This window comes from Anas platyrhynchos, chromosome 2, assembly GCF_047663525.1.
Source record: "Anas platyrhynchos isolate ZD024472 breed Pekin duck chromosome 2, IASCAAS_PekinDuck_T2T, whole genome shotgun sequence".
In the NCBI taxonomy this organism is placed as follows: Eukaryota; Metazoa; Chordata; class Aves; order Anseriformes; family Anatidae; genus Anas; species Anas platyrhynchos.
In genome coordinates this window covers 125,901,170-125,921,528 of record NC_092588.1, presented here as the reverse complement: position 1 = coordinate 125,921,528, position 20,359 = coordinate 125,901,170, and the positions used below count along the sequence as shown (strand labels likewise).

Genomic DNA, 20,359 nt, shown 5'->3' with positions numbered 1-20,359 from the left:
GGAAGGTAGCTTCTGACAAGCACTGGAAAGGAGAGAAAGGAAGAAATGTGCACCCATAGGGAGATGGAGTGGAGCGGCGGTGTGACCAGCAAACTAAGAACACTACTTTTTGTGTATGTTACACGTGATGGCACTAATGCAGACAGAACCACGTTGCAAGCAAAACCTTCAAATACTTGCACCACTTTATTGGTAACTGGTATGTCAGCTTGTCTAGCATCTTCACCAACCTCCACTGGTAAACTGATACCAACTTCTCACATACCACATTGTAGGAAGAGCATAACGTAACTCGCTAGCACAGTTCTGTGCCCACAGTTGATTTATGTGAATATTATGGTGGAGATTTAAGTACTGTCAAGCCGTCAACAGCTCCTGCAGCTGATTACAGGAACTGGACTGCAGGTAACAGCCGACCATCCGTGTATCTAACCAGAGGGACCAGGCTCACTTGAGACTACTGACAACATTAACGTACACCATTAGAGGGCAGAAGTGGCACCTTTCCCTTTTTTTATAGGCTCTGTAACCTCCGGGGGTAATTTTTACTTGTAGATGTCAACGGGAATTTATAGTCGCAGCCACATAAATACACAATGGGCTTCCCACTTGGGGTCTTATAATAAATGTTTTCGGGAATAACTACGAGACTTCAGAGAAGGGCTTGGGCTGGAAGGGGCCCTTAAGACCATCCAGTCCCAGCCCCAACCGCAGAGGCGCCCCGGCCCCCGCAGCGCCCCCTCCACCCCCCTGGTCCTGGCACGAAGCCCCCCGCCCCAACATGGCGGCGTGGTGCAGGGGCACAGCCCCCTCCCTGCGCATGCGCCGCCCTGGGGCGGGGCAGCACGGGGGCTGCGGGGCAGTGAGGGGGGGTGAGGGGAGGCGGGGCCGTGCGCCGTGACGCAACGCGTCGCTGGGCGGGCGGAAGCGGCGCGAGCGGCTCCGTCAGGTGGGCGCGGGGGGGAGCAGAGGGAGCGCGCGCGGCGGCCGTTAGGTGACCGTTGGGCGGCCGTTGGGCTGAGGGGGGTCCTGTCGCCGCCACAGTGAGGCGGCGGGGCCCTGTGCTCGGGGAAAGGGGCGCGGGGAGGCCTCGTCCCGCTCGCTCTGGGGAGGTGGGAGGCCGGGGGGCTGCAGCCGGGCTGCGGCGGGCAGCGGAGCCCCGGCTGTCACCGCGCCTCGGCCCCCTCGCTTCGTCCGTGGTTCGTGCAGGTGCCTCGGGGCGGGGGGCTCTGCTGGCAGCTGGCTGAGCGCTGCCGTCCGCTGGGCAGCCCCGCTGCACGGTGCCCTTGGGTGGGGAAGGAGCAGCGAAAGAAAAAGGGGGTTTCTCGGGTGTTGTGCACCGGTAAATGCACGCACGTGATTAAATTCTTCTCTAAAGACCACTTTGTTTTACGAAGATGATTTTTAAGCTCTTAATCGTCTTGACTGTGGTACCGTAGAGGTTTGTAACCTTTAATGTATTCTTATGTAGCAGCATACAACATTCAGCAAGGTAGAAATGTGTCGTTCCCGTTGCTTGGGTAGATGTAACTACTGATGCTAATTTCTGACAACGACTATTGAATCTTATTTTTTTATTTTCCAAGTGATCTGTTTTGAAATACCAAAGGAGGAATTGAAACATGTCGACCTAATATAACTTAAACAAATCTAGAACTCACTCAGGACTTCCAAAAATATTTTGTGGTTTCCTTCCTCTTTCCAGTGGCTCTTTTGTCATAACCTGTGACTGCAGTGACGCTGCAAGATTTATGTCTTTCTTGTATGGTAAGGACCTAACTTTCAAAGAGGATAAGTGTACTTACAATGATGTGATAGAACACGGAAGAAAAATAGCTTGCTTAATCCATATTCAAGCAAAACCGGATTCATTAGGAATGGTAGTTTTTTATTTCTATAAACATTTGTAATGCATTAGCACATCTCTTACTTCTGTAGTCTCATTAATCATTTATTATTAATAAGCTTTCTTTTCAGTTTCCTAACCCCCTGTGCTAGTATCCCATAAATTCTCTTTTATGTATCTTGTCATCTGAAAGATACTGACAGCTTGAGCGCAGTGTATTTTCTGGGTTTGTGTGCCACAAAGCAATGCAGAGAGGAATTCCTGTTGTTTCTTGTGATGTGATGCAGAGTTTCTTCAGTGCAGTCTAGAGCAGGGTAACAAATGTTTGGGATTTTGATACCCAACGTGGGTAGATTATGGAGAGGGGGGCAGTTTTTCACTTCAAAAAATGAGCTTTGTAGGAGTTGTGACTTATTTTTTTCACAGAGCCTTCAGGATATGGATACATTGAATGTGAGCACACATGTGATTTGTTCTAACTAATTGGGATGTAGTGTTATTTTGGTGCAGGTGTCATGAATTGCTGTTTCATGAGAATATCAAAGACAAAATGCAGATAACTATGCAGTAAGCAGCATATTGCTTTAGTGTTACAAGTGGAGAGATTGCAGTTTCTGGTCACATGAAAATTTATTGCTACCTTTGTTCTCATTTTGAGGGCTGGAAATACCCATGTGTATAAAGCTTAAATTATTGTGGCCTCTTTTTGTTATTTTGTGTGTTATATGTGCTTAATAATTCATTTCAGGTACTTGAGAGCTCCAGAGGTTTGAGGAATTATGATGTAATACATTCGGTCTAGTAAATAGGTCTTGTTTCTAAAGCTTTCACAGGTAAAAATAAAACTATTTCTTCTAGATTTTTTTTGGTCTTCTTTTAGAGGCCTCTTGTGGCTTTTAGCTTTTTGCAGGAGGCATTGGTATTGCTAATCCCATGTTGTTCAGCTTGAGGATTGGGTGGCACTTAACAGCTACAAGTAAAATATTTCCTGTGGAGTTCGTGACCGCTTTTCTGAGAATAGTTAAGGGCACTAGTTTTTGCATCTTGCCCACACTGTGAGTAGGATAAATGCATGCTGTCAGCTTAAATTGTCATCTGTGTAGACAACATTATCTACAGACTAGTCAGTGTCAAAAATACCCATTAAGTTGTTTCCAGTAGCTGTCAAAAATCTGCTGTGGAACTCAGTCATTCAGATGAATGTGTTTTGTCCTGGTACATGTTTATTGCTAAAACGTACTTTATATGGTATCGGTTATTTGAAAAGCTCTTTCAACTGTGACTGAAATCTTGCACAGTTAGGTGGGCTGCGTTTCCTCAACTGAGCATTATTAACAGTCTCCTAACTTTTCTTGCATGACTGTCAGATTTACAGAAATTATTTCTTTTACCATTTGCCTATGTCATTTACAAGATGACTTTTGAACTAAATGGGTAGTTCCTCTGTTTAAAAGAGGGTCTAGCCTAATACTAGACTCGAGAACTTCAAACTTAATCCACTAAAATCATTTTTTTGTGTGGTGATAACAAAGAAAAAAGAGGCTACCTTGATATAAATACCCAAGTAATGTTTCTGGGCGTCTTCTCCTTCATTTGAACAATGACATGTTTTGCCATGCCCACTGCTCTGGTACTGTGGTTATCTACTGCCTGTCACAACTGTTAACGATGCTAAGATAAAACGACAGGCCAATCTAGAAATAATAAAAAGAAGGAAATAAACTGTTTAACTTTATCGCTTCCTGCATTTTTATTTTTCTGAAGTCTTCAAATGGATCAGCCTCCTTGGAGGGAGCATCAGTCTGAGGCAGTCTATATTGGAGCTCTGCCACTGAAACATGCTTTTGGTGGATGAGTCTTGCACATGCCCATACTCAGAGTCCTGCAGGTTTTTAGAAATAAAACCAGGCAAGTTAAATTTTTCTACCCTTTCCCAGTGGTATAAGCGCTCTTGTGTTGCTTTTCTACAGGAATAGCGTTAGTGTGGATGCTGTGTGCACGTATAACCAGATCTACAGCGGCAGTCTTTCCGCCATTGCAGCAATCACTTTGCTGCAATGCAAAGTGATTAAGAACCAGCTAGCACTTTGCTAGCTGGTTCTTAATCTCTCCAAACCCTCTTGTTTTAGGTCTTTTTAAAATGTTCAGTGAAAATCCCTTTCCTCTCCGAAGCCTACACTAATGGCTTTGCAAGTATGGCTCCTTGTAAAACTAGCTAAAATTAGCAGAATGTTACTGTTTCAGAAGGAAATTTTGGAATGCCAGAGGCTTTGAAAAAGTGTTGCAAATGCGGATTTGTCATATCCCAGTGTTAATTGCTATGAAAAAATTGTGTCAATGCTATGGGGAGATAAGAAGCCAAGGAGGTAGCTCGTGCCTTGCCATAACTGAGCAGGGCTCCTACCAGAATGGCCTAAACATCAGTGATAAAGCATAGGGAAAAGTGTCCCAGATGGATTGAAGCTGAGATTTTTTTATTTTTGATGTGAAGATACGGAGTTGTAGGAATGTTTCAAAATCCAGATGGACCTAGGGGGGAGAAAGGGAAGATCAGCAAGTATAGTATACTGTTCCCATTGATACTCGCTTGCTTTAACTTTCTTCACAACACTTGGCAAGTCATTTCCCCACTCAAAGTCTTGGCTGACTGCCTGCAGGCGAGGAACAATGAATTTCTGTTGGTGGATTTTAGAAGCATTCACTGACAGTAGCAAGCAGAACAAAGTGGGGGGAGGGAGGGGGGGGGGAGGAAAGCATGCCAGGATACTTTAAGAAACCAAAAGTAAAAGCAATCATTGGAATTAATACTCTTTTCTATTGACTGATCTATGATGTGGTCTGAAAAGACCTGCAAGCCTTAGCCGCACACAAACATAGCATTTCGAGGGGTTCTATGGGGTCAGCATGACTGAGATTTTTGACTGTCTCTTTTCCTTCCTTACTGGTGATGTTTTTCTGTTGACCAGAGTTTACACCACCAATAATAGGAATACTTAATGTGCTGAGAGTTGGTCTCATCATAAAAACTGCTCAAATATGGCTTAGTTTGTCTAGGGACACATTTTGCTGTTAATTGTTTGCTGCTTGGTAGTATATTGAGCTCTCCCATAGAGCTGTGCAGCTGTCGGTGTGAACCTGGGAGCCAAGGGGCAGTGGTGGTCTGCAAAAGTCACTGGTGCAACTGGTCCAGTATAGGAATGTGGTTTTACTCTGTTTTTCAAGAGCTTATATCCTCTTTTTAAAATATGAGGAATGTGATTTTTTTTTTCTTGGGCACCAGCTTTAAATGTGAATGGTGCATGCAGGATGATATGTTAAGGGAGCTTTTGGTGCGTGTAGGAAGGCACTCTTAAAGGGAGGGAATTAGAAGATGTCCTTTCAAGTAGGATGGGATAATAGAAAACTACATGAATTAAATAACAGATGGGGAAATAGTGTTTTTTTTTTTTTTCTTCTGTATCTTGCCAGGAGTCATGGTCCTGTGTAACTGAATATACTTAATATCTTTGGGCACCTGTTTGTCAGCTGCGCTCTGTGCAGATTTTTCTCCTACTGCCAAGCAGCCAGCCAGCGAAGACTGCAAATGACCAGAATGCAAACATCATTTTTGGTCTTCCTGTTCTGGGAAAGATTCAGCATGTAGCTCCTGGCCTTCTGCATGCTTACTTCGTTGTCCCTATCTGCACAGATCAGCATGATGTCTGTCAGTTGAGGGACTGCGATTCTGGAAGTTTTCTGTTGGAAAATTGGCCAAACAAAAGATTTTGGAGGTCACAGAAGTAAATGGAAGGGGTGGACTGCAAATACACGTGTAAAACAAAACAAATAAGATATTGCCGATAGGGCTGTGGAAATGTTTCCAGGTGTTCTGTAATACCCTGTGATTTTGCTTTCCTGGGAGGTACATTGGCTGTTGCAACACGAGTATTGTCACGTCTGTTTACAGCTCATTGTCTGTTAATATAATATCCCCGCTAAGCTGAGAAACATGCTGCCATAGAGCTAAGGAAATGTGTACTACAGATAATTTTAATATGCTGATTTTAAAATCCCTTATGTTTCATAAGCTTATGACACTTTACGGATACTGTAGTAAATCCCAATTTTGTCCTGTACAATTATTTTATAGTAGTTATTAGTGACAGCTTTTATTTGTACTGCCCTAGTTTTTGTCTGCTGTCTGTTCTTTTTCAGTGTTTTTCCCCCTTCATATGTCTGTAGCTGGATACACTGTCCTATGGCTGTATTTGGCATTTCTTTTTTTATCTCTGTCTTGGTAAATCACTCTCTGTGTTTATACAGTTAAGAATGATAATTAGTCACAAAGCCAGACTTGCTTTTGAATTCACTCAGTCGTGTTGGTGTTGGTCATAATTTGGCAGTGAGACACCAATAAGTATTATGGTAGTAATACGTGGAGTAAAAATCCCATTTACTGAGGTTACTTTCTTAATATATTAGTTTGTTACAGACCTACCTCTATAGGTCTCTATGGTATCACTGAGGAACTGCTGCTTCAGCGTTTGGCATGCTGTCATCCAAAATACATAACCAAGAGGGGACTTTATTGGACTAATAATAATTAATAATAGTTAATAATAATATTTTCAGGGTGTTTTTCTTAGCTTCATCCTTAAACTGTTTTGAATCCTGGAATGGAATGGGTTCTTCAGTTTTCTCTATTTTTCCCCTGTAGTTGACACTTTGTTCACATTTTTGCTAAAGTTGATTTTTAATAGCTACCACAAATACCTGGTTGCTTGCTGCTTTATTTTGCTCTTACAAATAGTCATCTTTATCTGTCCTGTACGTTTTTCAAAGCTAGGAGGTACACACCACCTCTGCAGCACAACTTTGAATTTGCTGTCCTGATGCCATGAACTATTTCTAGCAGTTTAGGAAGGGTGAAATCTCTTGGACAGACTAGAAAATTGATCATGAATTTGTACTCGTCTTTTGTTAGCTGGCTGACTAGCAGAACTGACAGCGCTGTTAAGGTGCGCTGTGACCTTTGACGGATTGAGTATGCCTTGTTTTCATGATACCCTTACATTGTTCCAGAGGATGCATGAGGCATTCTTTTGCCTTACAAACTGTCGTGCTTTCGGTGAAGTATATGAATGTAATCTCTGGGTTTTGCTAGGAATAAGAAAACCTGATTCTAAGGAAAGCTTTGCAGCACAATTCAGCTAGCGTGTTTTTATGTATGGCTTGGTTTCCATGGAGTAGAGTCAGTATTCAAACCTAGGTCTGATGCTATTAACAGTAGCACCAGAGAGACTGGAACTTTGCTTTATTACAGAACATAAAATGGATTTTCTGTTGCTTTTTCTTTGGTACTTGTTACTTTTGTTTCATATACTTATGATGCAATTTATATATGACTTCAGCGTTGGAACGCAGCTGAGAGGACAGATGTGATTTTATTTTGGAGAGGCTGAGTTCCTTTGCTCGTTGCTTTCATTGCCAGATGTGTCACTGTTTGTTGTGGTATCCCTGGACAGTGTCAAATCCACATTGGCAGGCTCTGGCAATACATTTCTTACACGACAAGCAGTGGCAACAATAAACAAAAGCAAACTCTTTCAGTGTCTGTGAAAGACAAACCTAGCCTCATATCCTCTGTTCTGGAAATTGCCTTTAGTTCCAAGTTCTAATGTTGCCCCTGTCTTGGGTTTATAATTTTCAGAATAATTTAGGCGTGCGTGTTGGATTCAGAGAACTTTGTTTAATCACCACTTGAATCACTCACCTTGCCTGCTTATTTAAAGGGTTATCTGAAAGATGCTCACCTCTTCATGGATTCTGGAATTGCCATTTTGCCTGCACAGTTGCCTATTTCTTGTTTGTTTTGTCCTTTTTCCTCAGATTTTCAGGTTTTGTCTTGTCTGTACTCCACTATCTTCATGGTCTTTTTCCTTTTGTCTTAGATTTGGGATAATAGGAACTGTAACAATCTGTAGCTCTCATGCATCTTTTTTTTTTGTTGTTGCTCTTTGCAATTACTTCCTTGGCCATAAAAGCACTTCGGGTGAGGCTGGGAGATTGGTAAGCCTGGATTTCCACATGGACTAAGTCAGTGTGGAGAAGGAAGTCTCTCTCTTTTTTTCTTTATTTCCCTGATCCGCAGGTAGTAGGTGAGGAGGGAAGAAAAGATCACAAAACTGTTAGTTCCTTCTTACAAGTGTACTTTTATCTCATGCTGCATTGCCTCTGCATTATTGAAAACCAAGGTCCATTCTGAAGACAAATTTTGTTTAAACCGTAACGTTCGTGTACAGAAATACTGACCCTTTAGGGCAACAAGAAGTAAAAGATTATTCCCGTCCATCCGTCTTATTTATTGTGCTGTTTTCCTCCTAGTGTGTATACCTGCTACTCTGCTGCCCTTTTTTTCCTGCTAGAAAATACTTGGGTGTAAGCTCGCATTTCTTTCTTTTTTTTTTTTTTTTTTTTCCTCTCAGCACTGTGTAATCCTGAAAAGATGTGTAGCAGCATTTGTTTTTCCCTTTCTTAAATACGGTCTCAGAGGCACAAACAACATTGCTTACTGGCTTGGCTCTGGCCAGCAACAGGGCCCTTACCTAACATGGGGCAGCTTCTAGATTCTTCTCACAGAAGTCACCTGTATGGTGACCCCCTGCTACCAAAACCTTGTCACGTAAACCCACTACAAGAGTATGATGTGAGTCACTGGAAGTGCATGCTTCAGGAAGAAAGAGGAGACCAGATCTTGAGAACTTTGAAATTACACTGCCAATCATTTAAGGAGGGATGGCCCCTTAAAATGCCTTTGCAGGATAGGAAAAGTGCCATCTGCAAATCGTTACCTTCATTTTGGTACGCCTTACTCCCCATTTCTTTGAGCAGAGTGAATATTTGGGTGTTACGCTGTTTGCCCAGCAGGTGAAGTCCTTGATTTCCGTTAGTTTCAGTGGTCAGCATGTGTGCTGTGAATCAAATTTATGTGGCAGTGACCCAGTCTGTAGTCCCTGCTGTTCCTTGGTGGGAGTTCATTCAATCTGTTCAGCTTGGCTACAACTCTTGTCCTGGCTTGTGGTCTTATTTACAGCGTGATAGCAGCGTTATTGCTACTCCAGAGCTCTACAGTGATACTGTCTACTAAAGTGGTTTGGGATGAGAACTGAGTGGAGTTCTGTGGAGAGACGAATTTCATTTAAATTCGGCAAGAACTATGTGTTATCTTCAAACAAGCATACGTGTGTGTGTGTGTGTATGTGTATATATACAGATATATATATATATTTATAGTAGGCTTTTGGGAAGGGTGGTTGAAACTTCTGGTCTTCTTTCTTTGAGAGCTATTGTTTGTTCTTTTGTGCTATCACATGAATACCTTACACCAGTACCTCATGTGTATTTGATACTGTCCATTATGTATCTAATGATGTAGGTGCAGTTGATACTTTAAAGTGTGAGTCCAGAGCCATGGATTTGGCAAAGAGCTAGGGAAAATAAATTTCGGTTAGTTTGTGTTTAGGGAAGCTCTGTTTCAGAAAATCTTTAATCATACAATTCCAAATATTTGTGCTGATACCACAGATTTTATTTTTTTTTATGGTTGTCTCTATTTTATATACTTAAGAAAAAATTATCTGAAAAAGCAGATTTGGGGGTGATTAGCGTGCTCTTTGAACAAAGTATATGCCACTGAATTTACAGTTGTATGTCAAATTATTACACGTAGGCTATCTGCCTGTGTGCACGGTCATATCCTACAGTTAAGGAGAAGGAACCAATTCCTCATTCGCTGACTTGTGTTTGCCTCTTGTATTAGTGCACCCTACATTAAAAGTAAGATTTTGTGTACTGGTGATTCCTGTCGGCGTTTTAGACACAACACCTTTCACTTTACAGCAACTTTGTTGTCCAAGTCCTGCTACTGCCCCTCGTTTGGGTTTAGAATCTCCAGAATAACTTAGATCTGCATGTTGATAGAGTATCTGAAGCATGAAGGTTAAGAGGAAGCAAGAAGCACAGCTCTGAGCGCTGCTGCTGTTGACATTAGAATTTACAGTAGTCTGTGGTGTGTCCGTATAAGGCCAGTTCAAGTGGTCAGCAGAGACGATGAAAAATACCATGGAGATTAAGTTTAGATGAGTGCTTAGCAGGATGAAAAATAATGGTGTCAGTATTTTGAACTAACGTTGCATTTTAAAAACAGCGGCCTAAGTATCATTGTAGAAAGTCCAGTCATGAACTCCATTATACATGTAACTGCAGTCTAAAAACTACTCGTGTCAGACTATACGTGGGAGAAAATGGAGAGTAACGTGGAAAAGTACTGTTACGTCGAACAAGTGGTTTTATCCAAACTATGTGAAATAATAGAAATCTCCTCTCAAAAAAAGTATTGAGTAGTTGAAGAACTTTCAGGGGTATCTGAAAAAAGAGAAATAGAAGATATGACCATTTAAAGGGACTTTCAGAATATATTCATTTGAAGGGAAAAACTGAGTACGAAGGACACATGTAAATGTGTTTATGCATGTGATGAATCGGGTTTTCACTGTCTTATAGTGAGATATTTTGGTGAGGTTCTTACTAAGTTGTTCTTTTCTAAAGTAAATTGTCAAAATGAATGTTAGGGCATTTACATATGTGCATTTATAATAAAAAGGGAACTGGATTCTGTGTTTTTTTCTGAACAGTTGCTTCAAAACAAAAAATGTATTTTGGTTTCAAAAACACGTGGCTTGAAGAGATCAACTTCAGCTGGTACATGTGAAAATTAAGGGTGTTTTTTAGTCCTGCATTTCATCTTGTTTGAGTAATTTTGTCTTCCATTACAGAGCTCCCTGAAGATGTCTGGCTTGTATTACTTCAAACTGTCTGGACCTTTACTGTTAAACTGCTGAAGCTTTGCTACCATTTGTTCTTCTGAAGCCTTTGGCTATCCATGTGTCAGAATTGGCTGCTATGGTAAGACTTTTTTTTATAGTAGTAGCAAAGTGCTAGAAGTGGGTGCAGTGTGCATCTTCGTTTTGGTCTTATTTCTTTGTTTATTGTTAAGACACCAAAAAGGACAAAGAATGAATACTGTACAAAACCAGAAGAGGATGACACCCAACTTTGAACTAACAAAACAGCTAAGAGACCTTGCTTTTTGTTTTATCGGTTTATACGTGCCCAATGGTTCTACATGAAGAACAAGAATCAAGTGAATGATTTCACAAACTTTTATTTTTATTTTCTTGGTATAGATGTGTCTGTATTGTTTATCAAGATGTTGAGTATAAATGGAAAATACTTGTAAAACACTTTCCTATATAAGTCTCTTCTAGATACTGCTTTTGGGTTTAATCATTTGAAGTATGACACTTAAAGTAGTTCAGATGATTTGTAAAAAGACAGTTCTGATTTTTGGAGAACAAAAGTATTTTTGTTTTTTTAAAAAAAAAAGAAAAACCTTGTTACAACAGGTGAGATAGAAAGATGACTGTACCTCTAAGCAAATACACATCTACAACTCTTCTTTAGGTTATGCAATAATATTACATTTGTAAAAAATTCTGTCCTTGATCTCAACAACTGTAACAATTTTCAATAACCAAGTGATATTTTACATGTTTCAGGAATCAAGACCAACTAAACTGAGAAGATGTGTTCAAGATGATCCGGCTAGAAGACTTTTCACTTTGTAGATATCCTGGTTTTGTTCTAATATGTAATACAATTTGACTAAGTCAAGTTCAGTTACTTTTCTTGAAGTTAAGACACCCGTGGCCTTCATCAGAGATGTTTCTATCATTTTCAAGAAAAAATATGTCCCAGAAACTGAGTATGTTTTTACTGGTTTTTGGAATCATTTGGGGTTTAATGTTGCTACGCTACACTTTTCAGTATCCAAGACGTCAAAGTAGTGCTGAGTTGCGTGGTCAGATATTAGACCTAAGTAAAAGATACGTCAAAGCACTGGCAGAAGAAAATAAAAATTTAATGAACGGCGGCAGTGGAGCCTCTATGGCAGGTTATGGTAAGAGGAAAAAACATTCTATTTGTTCTAGTATTTTTTTAAATGAAAACTGTAAAGCTTTACTTCTTCTTAAAGCAATATGTAATAATCTTTCAGAGGAAAACAACTCTGTATTGATTGATTCAACTTTAGTTTATTAAACAAAGTTGAAATTTAAGATGCAGTACACCCAGTAAGTTTAAATATTTTTTTTTTCCAAATATGAGAGAAGATAGTGGTGTGAACATGGACAGCAGTATACTTAGATTTTTTAGAAAATTCTGTTACTGATACTGTTTTCTGTGTTCCAGAAAATAGTTTTACAACACTCGAGATCCTTTTGTCATTGTTCGTAAGCATGTGGGTTGTTTTTTATTTTCATTTCTTATGTTTTTTCAATTTAGGTTTAACATATAGAAGTTTTAAACTAGGAAAAAAAGTACTCTTTTCTTTCCTGCTTTGTAGATTGTGCAGAAAATAATATGATACTTTCCACAACAATTTTTCTGTGGAATAGATCTGTTATTTAGAGGAAAGTGATTAAGAACTATCCTTTTATGTTGGAAAGTATCTATCTATATTTTATTGCTGTCCAAGGCTAAAAGGTGTCATAGCTGGGTGTTGTCTGGATGAAACCTGAAATACTGCCTTGAAATACTCACTATACTTCTCTAGCTAGAGGTTGTGTTCTTATGCTCTAATGTTTACTTGGCTGGGTTCACAGTTTACTATAATGGTGGTATCTTTCTTTCTTAAAATATCAAGGAAATGGTATTTAAATAAAAATAAACTAGGAGTCACTTAATTTCCCTTTCTTCCTGGTCTGTATGCTTTCCCAGAATTAATAGTAGCAAAGATGGCAGGCCTTAAGATGTGAATATGTTGAAATTGAAGTTATTTTCCATACACAAGCTAATAATAGACCAAAATTTTCTTTTTCTCGCTATCTTCAGCTGATCTTAAGAGAACAATTGCTGTTCTTCTGGATGACATCTTGCAACGCCTTGTGAAATTGGAAAACAAAGTTGATTACATCATTGTGAATGGCTCAGCTACAAATACCACTAATGGAACTAACAATCAAGCACCAGTAAATTCAATTAAACGTGCAAAAGCAGCAGGCAACATTAGATAGCAAAGCGGGTCACTTTGTCTTGCTACATTTATGATAGGTCATAATTAAGACAAGCTTTTTATCTCTGGCTTGGGCAAAGTAGTAGCTGCCTCTAAAAGAAGCGTACACTATTCTGTTATAGAATGCGCTGGATATATGTAGGCCTAACTTATGTGCATAAGGTTCTCAAAGCACTATTTCATTGCCTTTGAGCAGTGCTTCTAAAGTGATCTTTGTTGTCTTTAGAATATTTTGATATCATGATTTGATGTCGTATGCCATTGGATAATAACAATAAATGGAAAGGAATGGGGAACTTGTAGGTAGGGTTATAAATGTATTTATTTAAGTATAAATATAGCATATCTTTTGGATAGGTGAGCAGCGTTGTAGCTTATTCATTTCTGTGATCTGCTTTAAACAGAGGTAACTGAGGAAAACATTGTTAAACAGATGCTAGAAAATGTGTATACTTACAGTATTTTGTTACTCATTTACTGAAAAATTATTAAAACGATGATAGCATTGGGGGGTAATGTTTTAGAATTGTGACCCAAAGAATGTCTTTATTTGCACTATCAGTCAGAATAGCTAGAGAATTTACTGTATATTTAAGAAAATCCAGTATAATAGGAAAACATTATAGGTAGTAACACTGTCCAGGTATGTACTTATGCCGGAATTAGGGCAGTTAGATTATCAAAAGCAAAGCATAATCTGAGATACCTTATATGATGATTTCTTAAAAGATATTTAAGTGTATGTATTTTGTAACTGCAGATGAAACTATTTAAGTGACGGAAATAAGTTTGAGATATGTGAATACTGTTTATTTTTATTCACTACTGTTTCTTTTTAACTTCTTAGTACCTTGCAGTTTGTGATGAGAATAGCACACCATCTCCCTGAAATGCTTTCTTGATCAGGAGGGAGAGTGATGAAGGGAGGCAAGGCATCTCTGCGTTTAACAGAGATCTATGTACTAAGGGTGTCTTATCATGGAATATTTCAGAGCTAAGGTAATATTTGCCTTATGTTGAAGTTAGCCTTACAGCAAAGTGAATTGCAGTGTGGATGCACTGCATTTCAAAATGTTACTGAAGTCATATTAAAGAGAAAGTGCCACTGAGCCTGTTTTTTAAAACATAGTGAATGTTTTGTGGGGAGGGAGGGTATGTTCAGGGACTTTAGCCAAAAGTGTGCTCGTTGTATTTTTTCCTGTTATGTGTGTGTGTTTGTTTTTTTCCAAAGCTATGTGGGTTTTCTTTTCTTTTTTCCCTGCTGGTATTCTGGATTCGCTTAGAACAGTAGTATCCAGATGATTTTTTCTTCTTGTCACACTGTGCGTAAACTTGTACTTCCTTGCAGAAAGAGAACAATAAATTTTTAATTGTATTTGTAAAGGCTCCAGTTCTCTCTTTTAACGATCTTGTGATTCCTACTACATGAGGTCTAGGTGTTTCAGGATTGGAAAATTATACATCTCTGAGGTTTAGGAGTAGTGTATCCTCTTTCACTTTAAAACCATTAAGAGTATCACAACATTTGTTGGTTGTGTTGCCAAACATTGATTTATTTATTTTTCAAGGAAGATCTCAGTAGTATTTCTCCATTATGTGTTTTTTTTTTTTTTTTTTTTTTATGATGCAACTATATTTCACATTATGAATGACACCACAAATTTTCCCGAAGTGACCTGCTTCAAATTTTATGAAACATGGAATCTCCTCAAGGTTGGTTGGTTCTTGGTCTGGGTTAAATTTTTTATTTTTTATTTTTTTGGAGGGTAGGGGGACCCATAGCCTTCCTTATAAACAACTTATTGGGTGGTAGTATTGGGGGGAATGTCTGGATTTTCTGCTTTTGTTCTTTAAATCCTTTGGCATATGATGAGACTTGAATTTCCCCATCTGTAATTTGCATTGTGAGTGTTTGCCACCTGATTTCACTAAGTGGTTGTTAGTACTTCTGTGACTTTGAATGTTTGTTTAATATAGGCAGCAAAAGTGTTCAAGATCCACTTCTCAAAGTTCTAATGAAGAAAAACTGAAAGAAAAGATTATATTGATTGTTACCTAAGCAGCTAGAAGCACCATGAGTTTCAACAGAGTCAAGTTCCACAGCCAAATAACTGGCAGGTTAAATTGTCTTGATTTTCTAGTTTTTTTCTGTTTGTTGCTTTCCTAGTCTAACAAAACTATTTCTGGATCTCAGTATATTAACATTAATGTAATTAAGCCGTCTGAGCATTGTCTTAAAATTTTGCATAAAGAAAAGCAGTGGAGTCATCCCACGCATTGGGTTGGACGGATAGATAATAGATACTCCAGTGAGACCACTCATAACAATCTGCTCCTCCACTGTTAGGATCACAGAGGTTTGCTGATCTGTTTTTAACTAAATAATTTTCAAAGAAAAAGTACAGAAATGTAGCACAAGGATGTAGAGGTCCTTCTAGTCAGTGTGGTGAAAACATCAGTATCCTTGGCGTCCAGTAATACACTTAACACGTTGTACAGTTGTCTGTTTCTACAAGTAACTGCTCAACACTTGTTTTTCATTAATACAGTCATTTAAAGGGTCTGGCTAGATAGAACTAAATTCTACTCAAAAATATTTGCTATTGCAGAGGTTTCCAAACAGCATTATCAGTCTATTGTTGTGGGCAAGGTGCCTAAGTGACCAAAGTGCCTCCTGTGCAGATATGTATTCTGGGAGTAACCACTACAGTTGCGGTCTTTTTCCACAGGAATGCAGAAGCAGAGTAAGTTTGGGAGCCTCTATAAGAAGATGATTTGGAAAAATTATTACATAACTTTGACATTCCAGTTTATTATGTTTTCTTAAATCTCTTTAGAAACTACTTCCTCCAAATACTCGAATGGAATGAACTAAATTTCTAAACCACTCTTAATTGGTGTGGTACTTTCTAAAGGTGATGTGGAGTGTCAATCAACATCTATAACAATTAAATATGACCACCCTACCCAGGACTTGTGTCCTTTCATTGGTCTGTGCTTCATAAAACAACACAGGCTGCTATTGGTGGAGTTTAGCTAATATATTTGATAGTATATATACTTTTTTAAGAGGCAGGAGTTAAATGGGAGACTTCTTTTGATGTCAGCTAAAAAGGTGAATCAGACTTCTGTAGCGTGTCTCATACACAACAGACTGTCACTGAATTGGTATTTCACTAAATCTCAGCTTGTCTGGGCTGACGTACATGTGCATTTCTATCCGTTTAAAAATATGAAGGTTATTAAACTGTGGCCCAATTTAAAGTGAAAGAAAACTTCATATGACATACATATATGTAATCACACCACCTAAATGCCAGTGGCATTGTATGCTGCAGAATAATTAGTAAATGATATGATTTACTAGCAAGTTCCCAAGTATGTTTCTTAGTACCTCCAGTAAAAACCTATCATTATTAATGGACCCTTGACTTGCAGTTGAGCTTACACTTTCCCTGTGGCTCTCAGTAGATGTCCAATCACATTCCGTTTTTCTGACAGCAAAACCAAAGAGAAATGGTGACATTTTTAAATGCTTGTGAAGCAGGGTGAATAAAACACATTATTTTTTTTAAATTATAGCATATTATATGGTTGTGGTTAGAAGCTTACAGTGAATATTGCCTGCATTTGTTTTTAAGTATATCAGAATATTGATAAATGTGAATGTTACTTATGTCACTCATTTTCAGAACAGTTAATTAGAGATAGTCAATGAGCAAATCTATAGAAATAGAATAAGTACTAATTCAAAATGATGACTCACCTAAAACATTAAAACGGTTATATCTAACTCATTTATCCTTGCATTAATAAAGCAGCTAACTTCTATTTACACAGGTATTCTACTGAATTTTAAAGCACTTGTCAAACTTGTAAGAATTTTTAAAGATTTAATGGGTCACACATTTTATTGTTAACAGAGGGTGTTGAGGGAGACTGTCAACACCCCATGCAGCATTAAGCTGTTGCCTTCGATGTGTAGGTGGCACCTTAGGTCTCACAGAGCTGTCCTGTAAGTGAGCGTCCATATGTTCAACCCACTTTGATATGTTCAGAGATCTTGGGCCAGCAGCATCCGTATGCTCCATCACAGACATAGGAGGTAAAACTTGCCATCTGGATTTCTGTTCTGTTCACTTACCTTGTAAACAGCGAGTGCCACAGTGGCGAAAAGCCTTCTTCCCCCTCACCCTGCTGTTCAAAATTATTCAGTGGTTTACCATGGATTATCGTTTGACTCAGGCTTTAATGAACTTTATTTCAAATGTCCACCAACAGTTTCTTAGAATAGATGGGAGACAGGCTAGGGTTTTCTGAATCAAATATGTATTCTGATATGCTACGACAGTGAAGCAGCAGGTGCTTGAAATGCCTGTGTCATAATTAAGAAATGGGTCGTTTTGCTGAAGTCCTTCACTTTTTATGTCTGTTCCCAAATAAGTCTATGAGCACAAATTTGGATCCAAGCAGATGCTGGGGTACTAATGAGCTGAACAGAGGTTCTTTAAAACAGAGATCACTTGCTGTGACCAAACCCAATAATAAACGCTTTTTAAGGTATAAGACAGGTAATTCATAGGACAGGTGACCCACAAAAAAACTTTATTTCTTACTCTCAACAGCTTCATACTGACTGCTCACAGATAATCTGATACTGAAATACGACACAGCTGAACATTTGTTTCCCTCACCTTCTGCTTTACTCAGAAACACAGCTCTGTTCTTCAAAGCCAAACTATTTAAAGCACAGTTTTTAACAAAGATTGCTTGGATGAGGTATGTCAACCCATGACAGAGGAGCTCCACCGATTCTGTGTGAACCAGGTTTGTCAGGGGGCACTTCCCATTGTACTGGTGGTGCTGGAATCCCTGGCACCAGTGAAACGTGCATACAGATGAAGTATTCCAAAGATCTTCAGTTTTACTGCAGCTCCTGTACAGTACTGTGTTCCTCATTACATTCTAGTTTTCTTTTTGCAGAGCTGCTCATCCTGCTTTTCAACTGCTCTTTCCACCACCTGTTTCAAAACTTTGGTCACTGGAGGAACTTTCTTTTCCTTGGAGAAACAATCCTGACATCTTTGTGTGGGTTTATTTTCCTCAGCTAGCTTCCCCGATAAGGTATTGACTGCAGTGATGACTTGCTCCCACTCTCTCTTCTGCATTTAAGAAGGACCTGCTCTGAGTTCAGAGCAGGGACAAAACATCCACGCTGTATGTCAGTGCTAGCTGTTCCACTGAAGTTTCCTATATGTGTGGCATAGCCACAGGACAAATGGCCAAACCATATGCTCTGTCACCTTATTTAGATACTGCTGGAAACCTGACAGTCTCCCTGTTGTTTCATCTCTCTCTGGGGAAAGCATTGGCAAAACACTGCCTTGGTCCATGTGACATCTCTCTTCACCTTCTGTTTTGTTGCTGGTGGCTTGCCCAGTGCAAAACAATCTGGAGATTTCATTGAATGGCTGTACATTTTTCAACAGGCACGTATCATTTTACTGTATTAAAAAAGCTTACCCTCTCGGGTCTTATTCTGACAGCCTGAGTAAGAGCTCATAGCTTATGCTAATGTACAATTAAGCTCAATTAAGTATACATTTTCTGCTCTCATATTCAGATGCTATGTTTAAAGCATGGTGATCGACATATTTTTATCAAGAGGAAGCAGTTGGTTTACAGATAGTGCGGTAAGTATCAGAAATAGCAGCCTGTGGTCTACGCACAGCAGCCTTTAAGCACGTTGGAGGAATGGTGGCATAAGTGGTTGTTTGTGGTACATCAAGAGCAAGTGGGAATTGCAGGTTGCCCACCTAAGACCATCTTTGGTTTTGATAGTTTTCCTAAGTTGGCCTCCTTTTGTCTTGGACTATGAACAAAATTTTATAAAGGACAAGCTTCCAAAGAACATCAGTGAGTTAAAGGTAAGATTTATGATTTCAAGAGGCAGCTTTCATGTTCTGCATTAAATAAATCTTTGAAGACTTTTTGTGTAAATGGAAATAGTACATTTATTTATTTATAACAACAGCTCTGGATTCTGTCACAAAGATAGGGACTGTCTCTGCTCCGAAGAATTTTATAGCTGAGTTCCTTGATGACTCTGTTGCAACAGAGTCCTGTTCTTTGCAACCTCTCTAGATTCCTTCATTCACAAGAATGAAATTTCCTAGGTATAAGTTCACCTGCTGAGATTCTAGAATCAAAATGTATAAAAACATGTGAAGGGTTTGTAGGTTGTGTTGAGAAATCCAGGGCAGGAGGTTTCTTTGTTAAATGTGGTGTTTTTACCCTGTTGGGCAGCTGAACTCTACCACAACTGCGTTTTCCATCAAATGGAAAAGAAGAAAAACGGTGGACAAGCCTCAAGGGTTGAGATAAGGCGGCCCAGATCTCCTGCTGCTGCATGGGTTCCTCTCCACGGGCTGCAGCTCCGGCCCAGGGCCTGCTCCTGCGGGGGCTCTCCATGGGCCGCAGCCTCCTCCAGGCCACATCCACCTGCTCCACCAGGGGCTCCTCCACCCATGGGGGGGCTGCAGCGTGGAGATCTGCTCCATGTGGGACCCATGGGCTGCAGGGGGACAGCCAGCTCCACCAGGGGCCTCTCTATTAAATATTTTAGAATGGATTTGTTTACAAAATTACCTCCTTTTACTCAAACTATAAATTAAAAAACTTGGAATAGTGGAAAAGCACGGAGAAATGGTCACACATGTTAAAACCATATTTTCAGAAATCTCCTTTCAGTAATCATTACACAAAGTCTGTAACTTCTTTGGTGTATAATTTTTGTCTAATAAACTGAAGACAAGAATTTTAAGTCAGGAAGAGAATTTAACATTTGAGATGGTACATATTTTTTTTTGCTAGCGTCTTTACCATCCATCCACTCATAAGGCTGTAAAAGCAAAGAACCCTTCTTACACAGTAGGACATTGAATGTCAAAGCGAAACCTGAAGAAAGATTTGTTTGTCCTTGAGCTTCTCTATTTAAAGCCAATTTTTCCCATTGTATCAGTCAATCAAATAAAATACCTCCTCTTCATAAACTTTGCAAAACCAAACAGATATTCCACAGCAAGGCTCGTCACCTGGCAATATTCAACTTGGCTGTAGCTAATCATTGCAGTTAGAATCCACACCCTGTACTTCTACCCCTCATAACCTGAGTAATGCTATTGACTTTTATTATATTGTTTGAATATGGACTGAAAGACAAGTCATGCATGGATTTGTTAGCATTTCTTTCACACCACACAGTACGTTTCCAGGATCTTCTATTTGTTCACAGTGCATAACACCAGAATCAGAAGCCGACAGGGATGTATTTTGGCTGGAGCATGCAACTGGTTAAAATTGGTAACTCATGGTTGGTTAGTTTAGCTTGAGTGGGAATAGAA

General features: G+C 39.4%; 1 protein-coding gene across 4 annotated transcripts; it reads left to right on the top strand.

The window, feature by feature from the left end:
- The first annotated feature begins 841 nt into the window (after positions 1 to 841).
- On the top strand, positions 842 to 14,331 carry CCDC126 (coiled-coil domain containing 126). 4 transcript variants are annotated; one of them, XM_072033547.1, is made up of 5 exons: positions 915 to 949; positions 1,706 to 1,767; positions 10,660 to 10,789; positions 11,443 to 11,843; positions 12,776 to 14,331. In XM_072033547.1, exons 4-5 carry the CDS (start codon positions 11,606 to 11,608, stop codon positions 12,955 to 12,957), a joined length of 420 nt encoding a protein of 139 aa, XP_071889648.1. In that variant the 5' UTR covers positions 915 to 949; positions 1,706 to 1,767; positions 10,660 to 10,789; positions 11,443 to 11,605; the 3' UTR covers positions 12,958 to 14,331. The 4 variants fall into 4 exon arrangements, with proteins under 4 accessions (XP_027306739.2, XP_027306740.2, XP_071889648.1 ...); XM_027450938.3 differs by lacking the exon at positions 1,706 to 1,767 and having other exon boundaries at positions 842 to 949; XM_027450939.3 differs by lacking the exon at positions 1,706 to 1,767 and having other exon boundaries at positions 909 to 994.
- Positions 14,332 to 20,359: the final 6,028 nt, after the last annotated feature.

What these genes read in the sequence shown, in the direction of transcription:
- CCDC126 (XM_027450938.3), top strand. Translation starts at nt 11,606, where the DNA reads ATGTTTCTATCATTTTCAAGAAAAAATATGTCCCAGAAACTGAGTATG. An exon ending in AGCCTCTATGGCAGGTTATG is followed by an intron (nt 11,844 to 12,775) that starts GTAAGAGGAAAA and finishes CGCTATCTTCAG; the next exon opens with CTGATCTTAAGAGAACAATT.